Here is a 22,755-nt window from a genome sequence, read left to right on the forward strand (position 1 = left end):
GGTCAATCTCCCTCGGTCTGGGACACCATGCAAGATCTCACCTCATGGGGCATCAGTGATCATGAGGAATGTGAGGGATCAGCCCAGAACTACACGGTAGGACCTGGTCAATGACCTTAATAGAGCTGGGACGGTTACCACATTACCGCAATACCGCAGTCACGTGACGCCTACTGCGGGTCTGAGCTCGTCACCATCATCACCGCAAAAAAAACACACACAAAAAAAAACATTGGCCTGCACATGTGTGCACGTTGTGTCTAATGACATTGTGTCTTACATGGATTCAAGGTTTTCTAAACAAAACTTGTCAAGCGATGGAGAAAATCCGACCTTTCAAGAGTTGGGGAACGCAATGTTTCATGATGCATAATATAGATTCCATCCATTCTGGAGATGCGCGGATGGGCTATTATTTAATCCGCAAGCGCATCACAAAACTCATCATCCGTTCACCATCCATACGCACAGTGTTTTGACCAATTTTCAAGGCCGCACCCGCCCGCCATCCGCTGATTGTTTAACCCATTAAAACCTGATCACACATCTGTGTGTGTTTACCTTTAAGACCGTATCACGCATATGTGTGTAGTCACCATTACGTTTTTTTTTAAATGCAGTTGAAGAATATGGCCAAGCAAGTCAGTCAAGTTGAAAGCCAAAGAAGTAAGGTCTCAAATGCTTTTTATTCCTGTTATCTACTATAGAGCCTGAGAAATTAAGATTTTAGTAGGCTTTGACAAATATTTCTGGAAACCCTTAGGTTTTGGATGGGGGTTTACATAAAAGTACTTAGGCATAAAAAGGCCTTTTTTAGCAGGCGTTTTAGGCCTAAATTGGTTAAGGTCTATGGGCGATGCAAGTTGCTGCTGCCGCGAGGCTAGAAAGCTCCTGGCTGTTCTAGAAAGGAGACTGAGCCAATGCAGCAAAGATATTTAACGGCTAAAGCCCGTAGTATAGCCTATTGGCTCTGTTGTTTCCCCAGAATTCCCATCGGCGCACAGGGACAAAAATAAATAAATATTTTCACGAGTAAAGTCTTCTCTACGCAATGCAAGAGATCGCACGGGCGCCTCCGCGTCCTGATTATATGTCTGCTATATTTGCTTCTTATTTATTAATTCCAGGCAATTGGTTGATGAAACTGTGATTAAAATTAAGAAACAAATTGATAAACTAAATTAAATTTAAAGGCTTTTTACAAAACAAAATTGAATAAAGTGGTCAAAATAATCTCTGACCCATCTTATGATCCTACTCATGCTGTTTACTTTTCATATACCGGTAATCAGCATAGATTAAATTAAAATAATAAAATAACATTATGTAAACATAAATATGGAATATACGGTAATTTAATTACTGCCTGATGAAAATTTGACTTTCAAAGTGTGCTCGTTTTTTTTCCTGAGGTAACAACATTTAACAAAGTCTGTCTAGCAAAAAATGTAAACCATTTAAAGGGGTTTACTGCTATACCGCGGGAATTTCTTGCTTTTCAACCACGGTAAGAAAAACTCCATACCGTCCAAGAGTCTCAAAGAAAACCATTAGTAGCTTTTTGGTCTAAACTCCACTCGCCGTGTCTGGAGGAAGAAGGATTAGTACAACCCCAAGAACACCATCCCAGGAACCGGACGACTGCACCGTATTGAGGGGAGGATTGATGGGGCCGTGTATCGCCAGATCTTGGCCAACAACCTCCTTCCCTCAGTAAGAGCATTGAAGATGGGTCGTGGATGGGTCTTCCAGCAGGACAACGACCCGAAACACACAGCCAGAAGCATCTCAAGGTCCTGGAGTGGCCTAGCCAGTCTCCAGCCCTGAACCCAATAGAAGATCTTTGGAGGAGCTGAAAGTCCCGAAACCTGAAGGATCTGGAGAAGGTGTGTGTGGAGGAGTGGGCCAGAGTCCCCAGTGTGTGCAAACCTGGTCCAGAACTACAGGACACGTATGATCTCTGTAACTGCAAACAAAGGTTTCTGTACCAAATATTAAGTTCTGCTTTTCTGATGTATCAAATACTTGTCATGCAATAAAATGCAACTTAATTACTTAAAGCAACACCAAGTAGTTTTTCAACCTTCATAATATATTTCCAAGACCCTTGTGATGGTACATCGACTTACAATAGGTTGAATGACACGTCTCCCATAGCCTGACGGGGTCTGTATCGCTTTTACTGGCACTACGGAGCTTTGGGGTTCGGGGAGTAACCCGAGCACAAGAAGAACTACAATATTCGACTGCTTTACGGCATACCTCACTTCCCCCACTTCCTTAATTTTAGACGTGAGAGCCCAAATAGCGTTTGTTTGCCGGCTGGTGTAGCGTCTGTATGTTGTTGTCACGGCCGAAGCAGCAACTAAACCGAAGGAGGCAGAGGTTTTGTCGGAGGAAAAAGGGAGAGTTATAAAATCAAAGGCCGGACGAGGATCTTGGTCCAGCGTTCCCTCGCTGGCGTCAGCTAAAGGAGGAGGAGGAGGGACCGATGCTGATTGGCCGTCATGCTGTCGGACTAGTAATAGCTACATGATTAGACGGACAAAATCATCTTTTAGGATAACTATCCTAATCACTGCAGGCTGATAGTCATGTTTGTTTATTTATTTATTTTTCTGACGAAAGTGTCGTGCCTCAGGCTATAATGCAAATCGATTTTTCAAATTTGCAGATTCATCTATGGTAGCTTGATATTATAATATTGACGACATATGGCCATTACCTACCACACAAACGTTGAATTGAATTAGCATATCCATTATGTTACTATAATGACGCTGGCTTGTAAACGTGAGCTACGCGATCTTTTGGCGTTTGAAAAAAATAAAACCCATGAAATTATATTGATATGACATGCTGATATATATGCCACTGTACCTGTGATGAAGACATTTCACAGCAACGCAACAGTCTGCCCACGACGTGAGAACTCCTTCGGCAGAGTTCGGGGGTATCGGCTTGTCAACAAATGCACATTTATCCCCTGGTGTAACCATGACAGATTTTGCGACGGTAGTAGAAGACAATACTGTTTTCCAACTGTAGGGGGACCCGAGAGCAAAAGCTACTTGGTGTTGCTTTAAAAATCATACAATGTGATTTTCTGGATTTTTGTTTTAGATTCCGTCACTCACATTTGAAGAGTACCTATGATAAACATTACAGACTTCTACATGCTTTGTAAATGGGAAAACCTGCAAAATCGGCAGTGTATCAAATACTTGTTCTCCCCACTGTATCACTTATTACACAACTACTACAAATTTGTGCAAGTGGTCGTGCTTGAATGAGTCCTGCCTGTCGTGACACTCCCTACTCTACTTCTCTGAAAGCCCCCTGTAGTCAATAGTTGTATCCCTTGAAACTCATCTATGATCACCAAAATTATTTCTTGAAAAAGTCTTCATGCCTTAAATATCTTGAATGAAACTCGACACCCTTGCTTCATGTAGTATATGTGGTTCTATGAATATGCAAATGAGCCCCGCCTCCACTCACTCACTCAGAGATCCACTGGTTGACGATCACACGTTGATCTGATTGGTTACAAGGTAGTTTGTGACGTCAGAAACACCAGCGACGTCAGAAACACCAGTTTTAAGCAGAAAATACTCAGCAATGCTGTCGACTTATGAACTTACACATGCTGTGTGTAAAAGCAGATTAATAACACCACATAGACACATAAACAATTAAAAAAGATTTTCACCACAGAGAGACTTTAAAAAATAACATCATCAAGATAAAATCTACATATCATCTCTTATCTTTTTGTTTAGGTTTAATCAGAGTGATGATCTGAACATTTCTGAGAATGAGATTGAGAAGCTGGCTGTGGACATGGAGAAGGAGATGTTCAATGTGTGTTACACCACAGATGAGGAGTACAAGAATAAATACCAGTGCCTCGTCCTCAGCCTGAACGATCCCAAAAACAAGGTCCTTTTTCGTACATTTTCTTTGTACACAAAGTTACTTCACACATTATGAAAACGTAATTTAAACGTTAAGTTGTGTATTCTGTTGATGTTTTTCAGGAACTGTGTCAGCAGGTTTTGAAAGGAAACGTGTCTTCAGTCAGGCTCATTAATTTGAGTCAGCAGGATATGACATGTGTTGAGGTAAAGAATAGTTTGGCACAAAGAGTTGATGTAGTCGCCGTAGAGTGCTTCAGTTGTTGTCTGTTTTCCACAGGAATCCGCAGCGGTCGCGTCAGTGAAGGAGTCTCCGCCCTCCTCCGTTTGCTCTGTGGATGTGGAGAAGCCTGCTCCTGGTCCTCCTCACGAGGGAGAGACCACACAGGCGTTGGACACAAACACTGCCTCAGTGAGTCGATGGTGTCCACTTCTAGAGGAATTTTTTGACAAAGTTAGCAAACAAACACACTAGGGCTGTCACTTTTGAGAAAAATCTAATTCGAACGGTTATCAAAAAATATCAAGAAATGTATTCGAATATCTACGAGCCAAAAAAACAAAACACTGTAACGGAGATTCAATCACATGCCGTATTTTCCGGACTATAAGTCGCACTGGACTATAAGTCGCATTTATTTAGAAATTTATTTCACAAAATCCAAGACCAAGAACAGACATTTAATCTGGAAAGGCGAGTTATTCAGCTGCACAACAGCACACAGACCAACAGCTGAATAGTGTCCGGTGTGTTAGCGTCACACAGGGTTTCCCGCAGCACTTTGGCCGCCTCAGCAACACACGCCTGCCGCCTTAACTACATCGTCAACAACATGTATATGAGCGATATCCGCCGTGTTTCTCTGTCCTGTTTAGAGCTCAGATTCTCGGTCAGAGCCCGATATTTCCCGCCGCTATACTCGGGCCGGCCCGTGATCTAGAGACGTGCGGCGCGGGACTAGATGTGGCCGAGTGCGGGCGGTAATGCACTCTGTGTGTGCGGCTGCGGGAGAATAACACGATTAAATATAAATATCTATGAATAAAACATATAAAAACGAATAAATTGTTATTCATCTGTTGCAGAAAAGCAACAAGAACAACTAAAACAAAATAGAAACGATCTACAGGCCAGAGTTTCTATTTGTAACATGTTTGCAGCGTTGAGCGATGTAGCCAATCACAGACATGTGTGTTGATTTCTGGAACGCAATGGCCAATCAGAAGCATTTAAGACAGAATCCCCTCACCGCTCAAACGCACTTTCTGTTCAGTGCTGAATTCTGCATGCTGGCAAATCCTCGGATTATAAAAGATATTATGAAAGATTCATTATGCAGTCAGCTTCACTGATGATAACAGAGATGTGTGAGATCGCGATGAACTGATGTCAGCTTTTTAGGAATTATTAAGGGAGCGCGCATCATTTCAACATGCTGCTATTTAGCCTACTAATGAATGCCTATTTCACTTTATTTTTTAGCAAATAGACAGAAAGCTCGAATAAAATAACAAGTCCTTTACATTATAGGCAAACTCTACGCTCTGTTATGTGAGGGTGACGACAGCGCCGCCGCTCCCATCACGCGCTGTGTGTGTAGGGCACCAAGAGCTGAGGGGGCACCAAAAAAATAGCCTAATGGAAAATCAATAATTATAATGCTGATATTATTTCAGTATAGAAATACAGACGTCCCGGGAGTCTCCCGCATATTGATAGCGGCTCACTGATGCCCGTGAATTAGTTAAAATCTCTGGAATCTAGAGCGAGCGCGCCCGCGGCAGAGCGGCAGAGAGAGCAAGAGACCGCGCGCGTGTGCCTCGTGAAGCGCATGTAGTAATATTCCCCTATTTTCTTTTTTTGGATATGTAGGTATAGTCAGATAACAATATTTAACAATGTATACATATATTTTTCATTTGATTGGTTCAACCGCCCGCCACCCGCCCGAATTTAATTAAAATATCATTTTTCGTCACGTCATCCGCCAACCGCTGTAACCGCCAACCGCGCATCTCTACTACACATGGCATTTTAAAAACCGTTTACTTGTAGTTTGATTACGGATATTTCACGTCAAGTTCGAATGCATATTAGAATATCGAATAAAAAGTGACCGCCCTAAAACACAGTTTGGTTACACGATCTCAAGAGTGTATTGGAGATGTTCTTTTTCACAGCTAGCGCACAGTGCACGTTCTGCTCCTCTGATCAGTTCAGCAGTGAAGCTTTCGTGTGTCCTCAGGAAGAGGAGCGACTGACGCCGAGGGAAACCAGCGCAGACGCCCCAGGTGTGATGATGAAAGACTCGACAACAGAACATAAACAGCATCTCTTTGACCTGAACTGCAGGATATGTACAGGTATGACCTTCTAAAACACATATTGAGAAAGAAAACATCTTTACATGCACTGCTTTCCTGGAGATTTAAGCCTTTAATCAGGAAGGTATGGGAGGCTGTACGTGGATTTCACAGTGTAATTAAACATCATTTTGTAAAAGCAAATTCATGAAGTGGCATCCATCTGATAAAATCGGGTTCGTTGTTAGCCTCTGTTATTCCCGGTACAGGTGTTACACGTCAGAACTGTTACTATATTTCAAAATGACTTGATATAACGTGTGAGGGATAATGTAGAGCGAGGCGGTTGTTATAGCGAATACACCGCCGACAGGCTGATCAGGACCCCGACGTGTAATCGCTATAACAACCGCCTTGCTCTACATTATCCCACTTATTACATGGCTACCTACCAAATAAATCAAGAATTTGACACAAAATATTGATTTAAAAAGGAGTTTATTGATTTAAAAAGGAGATTATTGATTTAAAAACGATTGTATTGTAACAATCCATGGCAACGCTTTGTTTTTCATGACAACGGTGTGTTATCCCAAAGTCCTTTTAGGCAAGTCGTGCACCTCAGCCGCCATCTTGGCAACGCCTCCGGGCAGCTATTTCTGACTAACAAGACCAGGCTCCTATCTAAATGAATGGGCAGAGAGTCAGAACTGCACTTTCACTGGTCACCGGGACATAAAAACTGCATGTATAGGAACAGCAGTAAAATATGATAAAAATCGCTGAACAAGTTTGATGACTTTGCCACAAAATAAGGTTTTAAACGCCTTTTCCCCCAGAGGTTATACTTTAACTACGCATGCGCAAGCGTTCACGACACCAACTTCATTTACTCTATCCAGAATGCCGGTGTTGTGCCAAGCACTTAAATAAATGCTCAATGTCATTTGTTTTATCAGTGTACAGTACAATATTGCGCGTTATCACCCTCTTCCATGTGAATTCCATCTCATCTTGCACACACCACAACTCGCTGTCGCCAAATCGTCTCCGCTGTCGCAAAACCTCAACTGTGCGCATGGGTCAGTGGAACCAGACGATAGGCTTAAATGTTTCCCGCCTTGACTGTTAAAAGCAGATGATTCGATCAGAACATTTAGAGTATTTATCCATTTCCTTCTGGCTGGCACTTCAGGGATGCGTCATGGATGAGTCCAGGTGCTAGTCCATCACCTGATCTGGATACGGCCGGGATCCCGTTGACTTTAGTAACAGGGAGACAGGGCTCGCAAAATTTCTAAATCCCTGGTAGCCCTTCGGAAAGGCACTCTTCAGATTTTGGTAGCCCGAAATGAATTTTACTAGCCCACATAAAAAGACAATTTTTAATGTAGAAAATTGGTTAGGAGTCAAAACACGAATCAAAACCTTTTTCAAAACACAAATATCTACAATTGGATATAAAATAATCAAATTAGAATCATCAATACAAATATACATCTGGTTCTCTGAAGTGAAATGTGTGTGACCAGTGTGGAACATGAATCTGTCTGTGGCTCAGCCCCCAATGAGGGTATGAAAAAAAAATAGAAAAAAGGGTAACACTTTGGTTTAGGGTCTAACGCTCACAATTAACTAGTTTCATTAACATGCAGATGACAGGGTTTTATATTCACTGAGGTCCCAAATGTGAGGTAGACTAGTTAGGGGTGTTCGGGGGCCAATCTGCAATAATTTTCTCGGCGGCCCGAGAAAATTTTGATTTCTCTGATCTACATATGTGCATTTTAAGATGTTTTGAATGCCAAAAAAATTGGACAACAATAGCTTTAAAACCATGTCACACAGCTGATTATTGTTCTCTCCTCATCAGCATCACACTCTTGTTCTCTTTGTTTTTCTCTTGCCCTGGCTCTTCCCGTCCTAAAGCTGAGCTTTGACTGATAGGCTTTTCATTTTTGTCTGTCAATGACGAAAGTAAACTTGGGGTCAGCTGATAGGTTGATTTATGAATCATTTTCTCAGACACCTTCATTTACTGAAAGCTACTAGGAAAGCTAGGTAGCCTAACTAAGTTTATTAAATTTATTCACAATATGTACACATTCATTATTGATCTTAATACTGGGCCGTAGACAGGGCTTTATAATCAAATAGGTCCTAAATTTAAGGTTGTTAGGGGGTTCAAATTTTTTATTTCTCTGATATGTGCATTTCAAGACGTTTGAAGGCCAAAAAAGGATAAGAAATAGCTTTAAAACCATGTCAGCGGGCAGTATTTGTCAATACCTGCTCTCACTATCCATCACTCTTTCTTTTTCTCTCAGTCTCCTCATCTTGCCCTGTCTCTTCCCCTCCTAAAGCTGAACTTTTTTTAATTTACTGAAGGCTACAAATTGTACTATTAATTCTCAACATGTACACATTCGTTATTAATATTGTGCCTAACAAGATGAAAACGGCTTTGTTAATGTTTCTCGTCCCCTCACAATGACAGTAAACTAATTACATTACATGAGTCACGTTACAAAGGCCTATTTTCAGTTAAAGATGGCGAAATTAGACAAGTCAATTTGTTTGCCTGATAATAGTATCATTTGTCAAATGTGAAATATTTAGTTTAGCTACTTACATCTTATCGCACTTGACCGTAAACTGAAGCGTCGAGTCGCTCTGCTCAAATTCGCGCTCAGCCGCTTCTGTGAATATAAATCCCGCCTACTTTGATTTGATTGGTAATCTCTAATATTCTGACATTGACGAGCAGTGACAGACCAATGAGGCTCAGAGACACACACACACACACACACACACACACACACACACACCCTGTCCTCTGTTTCTGACGTGCGCTCTGTTCGGCGCCACTGCGGATTGAAGATGAAGAACGCGCTGAATCTGATTATAACAAGACTGAAGCGAACACTAGTTCAGATAGCCCGTCGGGCAGGCCGGTTATGCATTTTGGTAGCCCGACTGGAAAACACAATAGCCCCGGGACGTCGGGCGGGCGATTTTGCGAGCCCTGGGAGAGGCTAGTTGGCACTTCAGGACTGCGTTGTCATCATGTCCAGGCACAGGTCCTTCATCCGGCAGGACTGCGGTAAACCTCGGGATAAACAGAGAGACTAATATTAGCGTAGACGCTATCCTACTTATGATGTATAAAGTACATCAGGGAGTGTTCCCAGTTCCGGCTGACCTAATCTATGCAGCCTAACATTGAGTTATAGAAGTCTATAATGTGTTATGTGAATGCTAGGTCAAAGAGATGCGTCTTTAATCTAGCTTTGAACTGACAGAGTGTGTCTGCTTCCCGGACAATGGTAGGAAGACTGTTCCAAAGTTTTGGTGCTAAATAGGAAAAGGATCTACCGCCAGCAGTCGATTTTGATATTCGAGGTATTATTAACTGATTTTGAAATCGCAATTAGTCGAATACTGTCTAACACTTGATGGGTGCTCTGTCAGGTCTTCGTCGTCGGTTAGGAACCTGGGTGTGCTCTTTGATACCAATCTTTCATTTGAAAGTCACGTGTCTAGTATTATTATTATTGTAATGCTCTACTGGGTGGTTACCCTGCACGCTTAATAAACAAACTACAGCTAGTCCAAAACGCAGCAGCTCGAGTTCTTACCAGAACCAGGAAGTATGACCATATTAGCCCCGTTCTGTCAACACTGCATTGGCTGCCTATTAAACATCGTATACATTTTTAAATATTGCTGATTACTTACAAAGCACTAAATGGTTTAGCTCCGCAGTACTTGAGCGAGCTCTTAACGCATTATAGTCCTTCAAGTCTATTGCGATCTCAAAATTCCGGCCAGTTAATAATACCTAGAATATCAAAATCGACTGCTGGCGGTAGATCCTTTTCCTATTTAGCACCAAAACTTTGGAACAGTCTTCCTACCATTGTCCGGGAAGCAGACACACTCTGTCAGTTCAAAGCTAGATTAAAGACGCATCTCTTTGACCTAGCATACACATAACACATTATAGACTTCTATAACTCAATGTTAGGCTGCATAGATTAGGTCAGCCGGAACTGGGAACACTTCCTATAAATCCTGATGTACTTGGTACATCATAAGAAGGATGGCGTCTACGCTAATATTAGTCTCCCTGTTTATCCGAGGTCTACCGCAGTCCGCCGGATCCAGGCCGTATCCAGATCTGATGAAGCACCAGCGCCTGGACCCGCCGACAATGCAGTCCTGAAGTGTCACTAGTCTCTCTCCTGTGAAGGCCTCCTTCCCTTTACCTCTGTACAGATAAAACGTCACGTGGCTATGCGGAAGCGATACAAAATTCTGTATTATACATTTTTCAAGGCTTGTGCCTTGGAACTTATTTCATGGTTTGCGTTCTCGAGACACCAGACACTGTTTTGTGCCGATGAGCGGTCGGATCGCATTAGGGGTTTTCTGTTAGAACGGTGTCGCGTAAGCGGAGCCTAAGTTAATAACTACTCAGTTACTATTGTAACCTCAGTTCCCTGAGATAGGGAACGAGTATTGCATAGCTATACACAGTGGGGAAAAACTCCCTTTCCTCGATTTACTAAAGCTTATATGTAAAACGCATTTGCAGCTGCTCAGCTAGCACATTGAGCATCAGACCTGCTCATCGACTGTGTTGCAGCAACTGCACTTCCAAGGGCATGGCCTTAGCCTATAATAGTCCCGCACAATCGCCATTATAGCAGGTTTTAACGACTGAAGCGACAACTCTCCAGGTTATTATGGTGCGGCCGGCTACGCAATACTCATTCCCTATCTCAGGGAACTGAGGTTAAGATTGTAACCGAGTAGTTCCCTTTCGAACGGTTACTTCATATTGCATAGCTATACGCAGTGGGGACGCCCTGTAAAACGCTGCACCATAAATAACTGGTTGCCACCTAGACTCAGGATCGCTGAGCACACAGAACAAGCCATAAAAAACCCAATGTAATACAACAGACCACACACCGTCGGGTCTAGAATAATATATGTGTCAGTAATACCACTGACATAATATACCCAATAACCTCGACACCGTCGGGATATAGTATGGGAAAATACAACCAGCCAACATGGGTTTTACATGAATGTGTATATATATCCCATGACGAAGCCATGCCTCTGGTCGAATGCCTATGGGGCAGACCTGACCCACTGAAGTATAAGCCATAGAAATGGCATCCACTTTCCATCTAGACAGTCTTTGCTTAGTAACCGGATCCCCCTTGGATCGGCCACCAAAACAGACAAAAAGCTGTTCTGAATGTCTGAAAGACGCAGAACGCTCCAGATAGATTCTCTGATGCTCTGACAGGGCAGAGAAGATTAACCTCCCCATCCTCGGCAGAAGGGGGAAGGGCCAATATTGTGATAACCTGAGCTCTGAACGGCGTTGAGAGCACTTTGGGTATGTAACCATGTCTGGGCTTGAGGGTGACTCTGGAATCTCCTATTCCAAACTCCAAGCAAGAGGGGCTCACAGAGAGCACACCTGCAATTCTTCCCAGTGATTGGCCAGCTACCAGAGCATGATGCGCTGCAATATCTGCCACATACACTTCGAGCGTGGACGGGGAACGGCCCGCGTCCAACAGCTCCTGTAGGAAGGAGAGCACCACAGGTACCTCACATGACTCTGGGTCAAAACGACTTTTCAAGCACCAGCTGGAAAACCCCGACCATTTTAAAGCATACAGGCGCAGAGTAGACGGGGCCCTGGCTTCAGTGATAGTGTTTAAGACCTCCACAGGAAGGTCCCTGGGTATCCGTTTAGGGGCCATACATGGAGGGCCCATAAGTCGGGTCGGGATGCCATATTGTCCCGTTCGCCTGAGAGAGGAGGTTTTTCCGCAGTGGAACAGGCCACGGGACTGTGTCTGACAGCTGCACCAGCTCCGGGAACCACGGTCTGGATTTCCAGAGAGGAGCTACCAGAAGGACTAGGCATCCGCTCTTCCTGACCCATTTGATGACTTGTGGATTAATCGAAACTGGGGGAAAAGCATAAAGAGGACGGCTGGGGCAGGGATAGGCCAGTGCATCTCTGTTCTTTGAGAAGAACACCGTGCAATGAGTGTTGTCTCTCGAGGCAAAAAGGTCGACTTCGGCCTCTCCGCACACACTCCATATCAGACTGACCGACTGTGAGTCCAGGGACCACTCGCCTAGGGGATTGTTGCCCTGTGAGAGCATATCCGCACCCAAATTCCAAATGCCCGGGATATGCGTTGCCCTCAGAGAGCTCAGAGAGCTGGTCTGTGCCCATACGAGGAGGTCTCTCGCCATGGCATGCAGTCTGCCTGACCTGATGTCACCCTGACGGTTTATGTAGGCCACCACCGACATGTTGTCCATGCGGACTAAGACGTGGTGACCCTGTAGGTTTTCCGTGAAAAGTTTTCAGGGCCAAACCAACTGCTTTCATCTCCAGACAGTTGATATGTAAGCTCTGCTCCGTGCTCGACCAGAGGGCGGAGGCAGGCTTGCCCTCGTGCAGCGCTCCCCAACCTAGGTTGGAGGCGTCTGTGAACACCACTTTTCTCCTGGAAACCACTCCCATGGTCACACCCTCGATGTACCAGTTCTGAGCCCGCCAGGGAATCAGTGTTCTTAAACAACCGTGATTCACTGTGATGCGCAGGCTGCCTGACTGCCATGCGTGGGTTGGCCAGTGCTGCAGCTGTGCCCAGAAAGACAACGCTCTGACTGGGGATCAGTTTTCTCTTGGCAACATTGATTGTGAGACGCAGGCATTGTAAATGGCCGAGAATCAAATCCCTGTGCGCTAGAAGCTCGGTTCTCGACTGTGCTAGTACCAGCCAATCGTAGAGATAATTCAGAACGCGCACTCCCTGATGTCTCAGGGGAGAAAGCGCTGCATCCATACATTTCGTGAATGTACGGTGCGGCAATGACAGTCCGAACGGCAGAACGGTGTATTGATAAGCCTGACCCTCAAAGGCGAATCTCAAGAATGGCCTGTGACGAGGGTCTATCTGAATATGAAGTATGCATCCTTCAGATCCATTGTGACAAACCAATCCCCGGGGCGAACTTGCGCAAGGATATGTTTGATAGTTAACATTTTGAATGGCCGTCTCATGAGAGCCTTGTTCAAATGTCTCAAGTCTAGAATGGGTCTGAGACCGCCGTCTTTTTTCGGGATTCGAAAATAGCGGCTCTAAAAACCTGAGTGCTTTAGCGCAGTGGGGGATTATCTCTATCGCACCTTTTGCTAATAAATTCTGCACTTCGGTGTGAAGCACGCGACCTGCGCTGCTTCTCACAGAAGTCTCAAAATTTCGAGGGTCTGCGAGCGAATTGGAGCGAGTTGCCTCGCTTTATAGTGTTTATGACCCAACTCGACACACGATGGCTTGCCAGGGTAGGGTTAGGGTTCGACACACTGATTGGGCTCTGACGTGTAGGGAATGACGACTACGCCATTGGAAGTGCAGTTGCTGCAGCACAGCCGATGAGCAGGTCTGATGCTCAATGTGCCAGCTGTGCAGCTGCAAATGCGTTTTACATATAAGCTTCAGTAAATGGACTGGACTATGGACTGCATTTTTTATATAGCGCTTTCACAGACCCAATGGCCACCAAAGCGCTTTACAATATTGCCTCACATTCACCCATTCACTCACTCATTCATACACCGACGGCGGTGTCAGCCATGCAAGGCGATCCAGCTCGTCGGGAGCAGCTGGGGTTAGGTGTCTTGCTCAAGGACACCTCGACACTTGGTCAGGTGGAACCGGGGATTGAACCACCAACCTTCCGGTTTGTAGACAACCTACATGAACCACTGAGCCACTGCCGCCCCAAGTAAATCGAGGAAAGGGAGTTTCCCCACTGCGTATAGCTACACAATACGAATTGACCGTTCGAAAGGGAACTAATGATCGTTGTGACGGAAGTGAATCAATCAATCAAATCTAACTTTAGCTGGACAATAACTTTATTCTAGAGCTGCTGCAAAGCCTAAACAATCTCTGTTACTTTCATTTCCTATTATCACGGTAAAGCTGATTTGAAACAATCTATATTGTTAAAGGCGCTATATAAATGGTGACTTTACTATGGTGGTTGTCCACACACTGCAAAGACACATTTATATGCAAACACCATGTAAAAGTGAATTTTGCATCCGATGACTCAACAAATAGTATCTGTAACTTTCTTCCATAACTTGCATGTCATGCAAAAGGCCAGAGAAAGTTAAAAAATAAAAACAGTTTTAAAAGTTGCCACAGTATAATATGTTAATTAAAGATGTTTTGCCTGCAGGTCAAGTATCATCTGATAATGATCCTGAAACCAAGAAACCCAAGAAGAAGACGATGAAGGATGACACAGAAAAGGAGCAGTCTTCATGTGTTGTGGACGTGAACGCTGAAGCGCTGGAGTCTGCAGTCATCGAGTCTGCGGTCATCGAGTCCGCGGTCATCGAGTCTGCGGTCATCGAGTCTGCGGTCATCGAGTCTGCGGTCATCGAGTCTGCGGTCATCGAGTCTGCGGTCATCGAGTCTGCGGTCATCGAGTCTGCGGTCATCGAGTCTGCGGTCATCGAGTCTGCGGTCATCGAGTCTGCGGTCATCGAGTCTGCAGTCATCGAGTCCGCGGCCATCGAGTCTGCAGTCATCGAGTCCGCGGCCATCGAGTCTGCGGCCATCGAGTCTGCGGCCATCGAGTCTGCGGCCATCGAGTCTGCGGTCATCGAGTCTGCGGTCATCGAGTCTGCGGTCATCGAGTCTGCGGCCATCGAGTCTGCGGTCATCGAGTCTCCTGCTTCTCCCAGTGCAGAGGACCTCGACTCCCAGCTGCCAGCTGCAGACTTCTCTCCTGTCCTGATTCCTGCAGTTCCCACCGTGCCCCTCTCACGGAGAGATCCTCGTACAGCACAGTACCGGCAGACCCTGCCCTCGTCTGCGGGCCCAGAGTGTGTGTCCACCCCACACCAGCACCTGCAGCCAGCCCGGCCGGTTAAAGAGACACACACACCACATATGTCCGGACACCCACACCTGCACCCGCAGCCAGCCCGGCCGGTTAAAGAGACACACACACCACATATGTCCGGACACCTGCACCCGCAGCCAGCCCGGCCGGTTAAAGAGAGACACACACCACATGTGTCCGGACACCCACACCTGCACCCACAGCCAGCCCGGCCGGTTAAAGAGACACACACACCACATGTGTCCGGACACCTGCACCCGCACCCAGCCCGGCCGGTTAAAGAGAGACACACACCACATGTGTCCGGACACCTGCACCCGCAGCCAGCCCGGCCTATGCTGGAGCCAGTTAAAGAGACACACACACCACATGTGACCGTACACGTGCCCGCCGCGATGCCCAAGTCTATCCTCACGAAGCCTTCGCCAGCTTCACTGGGCGCTTCATACGGCTCAAACACAAGGTGCATGCACACATCCCTTGGACGTAACAATAAATAATACAATAATAGCTCGAACAAATGGCACAAATGCATTCTAATCATGTGGTTTTCTCTTTCAAGGCGGGCAGATTGTGATAAAGGAACAAGACAGTTTTTATCTAAACAGAACATTTTATGGAAAGGCTTTCTTAACATGCCAACTGTGGCCAAATTCGTCACAAAGGGATACTTAATTTCTGGCTCTCCTGACTTTCTGAAAGAGGTGGGTCTTTTTAAACATAACTAAATTATTATTGTTATTTAAATATACTGGCGTTCAAAAGTTTTTTATCTGTAAGATTTTTTATGTTTTTAAAAGAAGTCTCTTCTGCCCACCAAGACTGCATTTATTTGATATAAAATACACAAAAGCTTTCTAATTCAGATAAATGCTGTTCTTTTGAACTTTCTATTCATCAAAGAATCCTGAAATAAAAATGTAAATAACTGTTTTCAACATTGGTAATAATGAGAGACGTTTTTGGAGCATCAAATCATCATGTTAGACTGATTTCTAAAGGATCATGTGACACTGAAGACTTAAAAGAAATTCAGCTTTGATCTCAGGAATAAATTACACTTTACTATATATTCACATAGACAACAGCTGTTTTACATTATAATAATCTTTTTTTATTTTTATTAATCATATAAATGCAGCCTTGGTGAGCAGAACAGACTTCTTTCAAAAACATTAACAATCTTTTCTTAATATCAATTATTTTCCCGAAGTATGCTGTATATGACAGGTGGTGTAAATGTGGCCAGTTACATGTATGCATGTTCTCTGTGTAGGACTTACCAGACACTATACAAGTCGGAGGCAGGATATTACCTCAAACTGTCTGGGAATATGTTGATTTGATAAAGACATCAGAGGCAAAGGTAAGCCCATGACCTCACATTTATTATTAATAATATTGATATATTAAATGCACGTTATGTACTGTAGGTAAATGCCCTTGATCAAATCTATTTGCACTATTTCTTTGAATACAGGAGCTGTCATTAATCCGGTTTCACCCAGCCTCTGAAGAAGAGGAGGTTGCATATGTGTCCCTGTTCTCATATTTCAATAGTCGTAGGAGATTTGGGGTTGTTTCTAATATTTCTAAACACATTAAAGATCTTTACCTCATCCCGCTCTCTACAAAACAGTCCATGCCTGCGGCACTTCTTCCAATAGAGGGACCAGGTATATCATGCACATATTACATACTGATCTGTTTTGACATCAGGTGATAATGATTTTGACCGTTTTATGTTATGGCTTCTCTTAGGGCTTGAACAGGATCACCCTAATATCCTAATGGGGTTAGCAGTCTGTCAGAAAATGAAGCGTCTTGAGGGATTGCCACAAGATGTTGGTGAAAAGAAGTCTAGGCCCTTGATTTGTGTGGATAAAAAGGAAACCAGCAAACTAAATGATCTTGCACCACATAACATTAAGGGTTGTGATGCTGACATCTTCCTCAACTCAAATCCTTGTGGATCTTTACCTTCAGTTGGGTTGCCTGACTCATCATGCTCTCTGGGTGCCGTATCTTCTCTGCCGAGAGTGTTTTCGGTGTCGAAACCCACCCCGTCTGTCAATGCGGGCCCATCCAAAGACTCCACCAATACCACCCCACTTCAGACCATCCTTAACACATTATTTGGTCAAAAGAAACAACCCTCTGATGCCACAGAGTGTAATATAAGCTCGTCAACAGATACGGTTCAGCCTTGTCAACAGATCTGCGAACATGAGGATCCAATGGAGTTGGGTGATGATAGGCCTTACGATCCCGAGGAGTATGATCCGGCTATGTCTAATGGGGCCCTGGTTACTTTTAGTCCAACCCAAGTTGTGGAGCCTAAGGTTTCATCTGCAGCCCTTGGTGAGGATGATGATGATAGACCGTATGACCCAGAGGAAGAGTACAGTGCAGTTGCTAATGTTAATACTGTCAGAAATAATATACCCAAACCATCAGAGGCTAAAGATACAGAGGAATCCTCTATGGTTACCAGTGATGTAGCCTATGATCCAGAAGATGAGACAGTGTTCGAGGAGATGCAAAATTACCTCACAAGTAACTCTTTACCTCACAAACCCACCATCTCTGAACATACAGTTCCCCATTACAATGATAAAATCTCAAGTACAACATTCTCTGAGCAGCAAAAAATTCTTGAAGAGTTGAATAGGCAGATAGAGGAACAGAAAAGACAGTTAGAAGAACAGACGGAAAGTCTTCGCCTTCAGAAGGAGGCCATTGGTGTTTCCATGGCCCATTTCTCAGTTTCTGATGCTCTGATGTCGCCACCAACAGCGTTTGGTAGGGAGGAAGAGGAAGATGTAGAAAAAACACCCTATTGTCCAATGATTAATCAGAATAGGGATCCACGTATGTGTCGGAAAGCAAACCAGGATGTGCAATTTAATGTTGCTGAATGCGAAGCTATGGAAAAAGAAAGTGCACAAAAATTATTATACCTTGAAGAGACTAAGAATATAATGTTGAACAAATCATTAATCGCAAAGAAAGAGAAAGTAGCTTCTGATACGGCAATGCCAGAAGTGACACCAGAAACTGCACAACTACAGGACACAAAATGCTCACGTTCAGAGAATACCGACAAAAAAGGACGCAGCAGCAGGTCCACATCGAGCACGTGTGGTTCGTCAAGAAGGAGTTCGTGGGCCGAACACAAGCCAGACCACAAAGACAGAGCGTCTTCAAGAGCATCGCACACAGCTAGAGCCTCGAAGGACGTCCCGGAGAAACCCCACAGAAGCAGGCCGTCTGCAGAGCGCTCCTCTCGGGGGAGTTACAGCGACCAAAGGAGGGAGGCGTCTTCAAGGACACGCCATCGGCACCACCACAGGGACTCGTCTTCACCCTCGCGGTACCGGAGGAGTCGTCGCCACTCCACGCCCTCACGCTCCAGCCGGAGGGACAGGTCTGCACTGGACGACCGTGGCCCGTCCCGAAAGACCGAGCAGCGGGAGCCCGGCCCGTCTTCAGAGCTCAGCGCTCAGTCCTCACTCCAGGAATCTGACCCGGTGCCAGGCAGGGAGGGCATGCAGCACACATCAGGACACTGTGAGAGTGCTGGTAAAGACAAACATTTGGCAGGGGTTCAGCAAGGTGGCTCTGTAAATAGAAAGCATGAGGCTGATCAAAGACTTCAGACATTCCAGAATCCAGATTGTTCTCCGCTGCTATTAAAAAAGTCATTTGACAAAAACCAGCCGTTTTCTAGCCGATCTGAAATGAAGAGAGATCATTTGCCCCCAAGCAGAGTTGAGTCGTCTTCTAAAGAAGGACCACTACTGCCCGAGACTGACCTGCCTTTACACAGAGTTACACCAGCATCACAGACACATACATTTCAGACCGACGCTTTTCCCCATGAGTCCATCGGTCCATCTAACCCGTCGCCACACACCCGAACGGCTCACTTTCCTGAGCCTGGACAGATTGAGCAAAAAATAGGCATGCCGTCAGTTCAAAGATCAAATAATTTACAGCATGAGACCGACAAATTACATTCAGGAGATTACACTCAAAGGGCTTTCCATTCGCAACACAGACGTTTATCTCAACCTGACTCTGATCAGTTCTTCTGTGGAGATCTGCCTCGAAATAAAAGAGGCGGCTTTTTTATGCGCGACAGTCAACCTTGTGTATCTCAAAAAGAGGAGGAATTCTCCTCATGGGAGCATGACAAGTTTGAGCACCAAAAACATCCAAACCACATGCACAGGAGATTTTCACACGAAGAGACCGACCAGGTCCATCAAACTCAGAAACCCAGGCCTGCCCAGTTACATGAAGGCAATTTTCCTGAAGAGCCTGAAACTGGTAGATTATCTCACAAAAGGTTTAGACCTTACATGCAGGGGCAAAACTTTCATAAGGATGAATCTGTCCAGTTTCAGCAAAGAGAGTCAATATTAGGGCCTGTCCCTGTGCACAAGGGCGATTTCAGGCCTCCCGATCCCAGAGAGCGCTTTCACCCGTCCCCGTTTGATGGGTGGGAGCCGTCAGGAGAGCACCCGCCTGTGTCCATGAGGAAACTGAGACGGCCTCGCTTGGGCCAGTCCTCGGGCTTTGAAGCGAGTGGACATGCTTCCCCCCGAGATATGTGTGAACCACAAAGCCCTGATTGTCCTCAGACGTTTGCAGAGGAGGCAGAAGATCCAAGAACTCAAACGTGTTTTCCAAGACCGGCTCCGACACGCACTCAAGACCCTCACAGCCCGTTTGAAGGACAGCGATACCCTGAAATCAAAGGTCCACCAAGAGGGTTTAGAGGACACAGAAGGGGCGTTCGTGGGACGTTTTTTGCAAGGGATCATCAAATGAATGAACCGATGAGGGGACCTCCTCGCTTTGATTCCCCGCAGCAGTTTCTGGGCCAAAGAGAACCATCTCCTGATTTACACGGACCGAGAAGACCTTCACCTCAAGATTGTGAGCGTTTCGACGAGCATAATGAAGCCCATTCATCTGGTTTTCCCAACCATTCCACTACCACTCATTTAAAAAAAACACTACATCAAAATCCTTGCGAGATTAAAAACTTAGGGCAACCACCTGCACCTTTTGAGCGCCAACAGAGACCGACAAATATACGCCCGTTAAGGCGATCCGGTCCTCTACTCCCCACTCCCCCTGGAGGTCCGATTAATCCGAGCGCTTCCCAGGTGCACAGACACAACTCCCACAGCGAGTGTGACCGCGCACAGGGACCGCCTGCCTCGAGACCAGGCCACGGTGCACAGGACCGCTTTCGGGAAGAGAAGCCCTGTGGCGGCAACAGTTTCCCACATCCGCTGCGTGACAACTCAGACGGTTTACTTCAGGAAGAAGGGTTCGAGAGTAGACCGGCAGAACCGAGTGTTCGGGGCAGGAGTTATGGACAAGCATGCAGGAGGTCACGAGGACAGAGCGGCAGATTTAGAGGGGAAGAAAGGGCAAATATGTGGAGATAGTCGACACAGCCGAAGGGAAATAGTGGAGATATTAAGATTTTCATAGAGGGAAGGGAAGAGCTGACGGCTGCAGACTGTGTTCGAGTGATGGGAGCAGATCAGCAGCGTTTGGGGGAGCAGTCGAGATGTAGACTGTGCTGCAGATGTTTGGGGAATAAAGGAACAAGACAGGAGGTTTAAATATGTGCAAGTTCAAGCATAGGCTGATCTTGTTATAAGCCTGTACATTGATTGATCTCAATCATAAAACATTGTTCTGGAAAGTGCAGCAGTTTTTTGATAAATATGTTTGGTGTTTCTTGAAAGATTGAAGGTTTGTTCACCATGCTATATCAACTTACTTTTAGTTGATTGCTGAAAAATAAACTTTGTTTTGTTTTGTGGAAGCAGGACATGTTCATGTAAACTACTGATAAAAGTCTGTGAACGTTTTATTTTTATTTTTTTATCTCTTGCCATTATAAAAATGTTCTCATGAGCTATAAATAGCAGTGTACATTTATGTTCATAGATTTTTAAGTACTTTTCTAAATGTACATTTGTAAGTATTTCAGTATTTCAAAAATTTGAACCTTGTCTATTTCCACTGATTTCATTTAGTAAAGAACTGAACCACAGCGTCTGACCAGTGCACTTAATTGTGTGTGTGTGTGTTTTTCTTTTTTTTCTTAGGGATGCGCCACCCAATAATACAAATTCTGTCATAATTTGCTTCCAAAAACACTTCTGCAGAACACAAAAGAAGATATTTTGAAGAAAATTTTGCGCACATAAACTTGCACTGTGTGGACAAAAATTAAAACGGAGACATTTCTCAAAATATCTTTTTATGTTCCACAGATAAAAGAACGATCATAGATGAATAAATGATGCCAGAATTTACATTTTTGGTAGAAGTGCATATTTAAATATGATATATTAAAATGCAATCTTAGTTTTGTAATGCATGTATAGTATATGTTTATTGAACAAGTTTGGTTTTGGTAGGACATATTTTAGACAGTTTTTGACAATCATTGATGTACTCTGAGCACAATAAGGACTAGGGGTGTAACGATACCCTCATGTCCTGATTCAATACTGCTCACGATACGATATTATTGCGATACTCCAAGACTTATGATAAAACTTTCTTTTTTTTCTTTTTTTTTACTGTTGATTAAAATGATAAATTTGGTTTTACATTGTGTGTGTAAATGAATAGGCTGGACTTGGTGCTGGAAACCCAAAGCACAGGACAATAGAGACACCAGAATAACTATTCATGATTCTGAAGCTGAAAATACTGAATTATTGTCGACGAATATTCTTTACTCTTTCACTGACTAGATTTATTTTAAATAATGTAGGCCACTTTTTACTGGTAACAACATCAGACATTTGGCTTTCTTAGGACCCACAAATATTCCCTCATTGCATTATTATACATTATATTCAAATTATGTAGTACTGACACTAAAACTCTGAACACGTATTTTTTTCTCACAGTAATTTTTATTTTATTGTTACACCCCAATAAAAGGTAAAGTGCAAATAGGTGTAGGCCTTTAAAAGTAGAAAAAAAAGTTAATGAAGTGTTGAAAGAAGGAATGAATCAAGTGAGCAAAGTTTACTTTTGCTTACAATTAACAAAACACACTTAAATACAGCAATGGATGGCAGCATTAAAATAAAAAGAAAATGGAAGACGATAAAAAAACGAGGGACATATAAATACAGTAAAACACGATTCAATGTTCAGTATAGATTACGCTACATTCAACACTTTCACAGTTATGACACTTTTTTTATTGGTAGTAGTTTTTAGTGTCATAATTAAGTAGTTAGTCACAAATAAAAATCATTTAATTTGGGTGTTGTTAAAGAAAATGTACATTTATGAATACAATTTGTATGATTGATTTGCGTATATAATGTATAAGAGATGATGAACATATTGCCGTTCATGGGTCTTTCCAGGTTGAATAAATAAGTTATCACAAGCAAATCGCGGGATTGAGCCTAAATAAATAAAATTAAATAAATAAACAAAAGCCGCCCGACCGCGGGTGCGAGTGAGTGACGTCACCGGCGGGACAAACCGCTCGCCGTGAGTGACG

General features: G+C 44.1%; 1 protein-coding gene across 2 annotated transcripts in view; it reads left to right on the forward strand.

The window, feature by feature from the left end:
• Positions 1–21,273, forward strand: part of LOC306986197 (uncharacterized protein) — a 42,403-nt gene extending 21,130 nt beyond the window's left edge. For both annotated transcript variants that reach the window (XM_079589162.1, XM_079589163.1), the window contains exons 7-15: positions 3,783–3,942; positions 4,041–4,124; positions 4,198–4,329; positions 6,164–6,281; positions 14,520–15,654; positions 15,754–15,895; positions 16,468–16,557; positions 16,672–16,867; positions 16,953–21,273. In XM_079589162.1, coding sequence (XP_079445288.1) covers positions 3,783–3,942; positions 4,041–4,124; positions 4,198–4,329; positions 6,164–6,281; positions 14,520–15,654; positions 15,754–15,895; positions 16,468–16,557; positions 16,672–16,867; positions 16,953–20,656 — 5,761 coding nt within the window. In that variant the 3' untranslated portion in view covers positions 20,657–21,273. The remainder of the gene's footprint in view (positions 1–3,782; positions 3,943–4,040; positions 4,125–4,197; positions 4,330–6,163; positions 6,282–14,519; positions 15,655–15,753; positions 15,896–16,467; positions 16,558–16,671; positions 16,868–16,952) is intronic.
• Positions 21,274–22,755: the final 1,482 nt, after the last annotated feature.

This window comes from Phoxinus phoxinus (genome assembly GCF_949152265.1).
Source record: "Phoxinus phoxinus genome assembly, chromosome: 18".
NCBI lineage: Eukaryota > Metazoa > Chordata > Actinopteri > Cypriniformes > Leuciscidae > Phoxinus > Phoxinus phoxinus.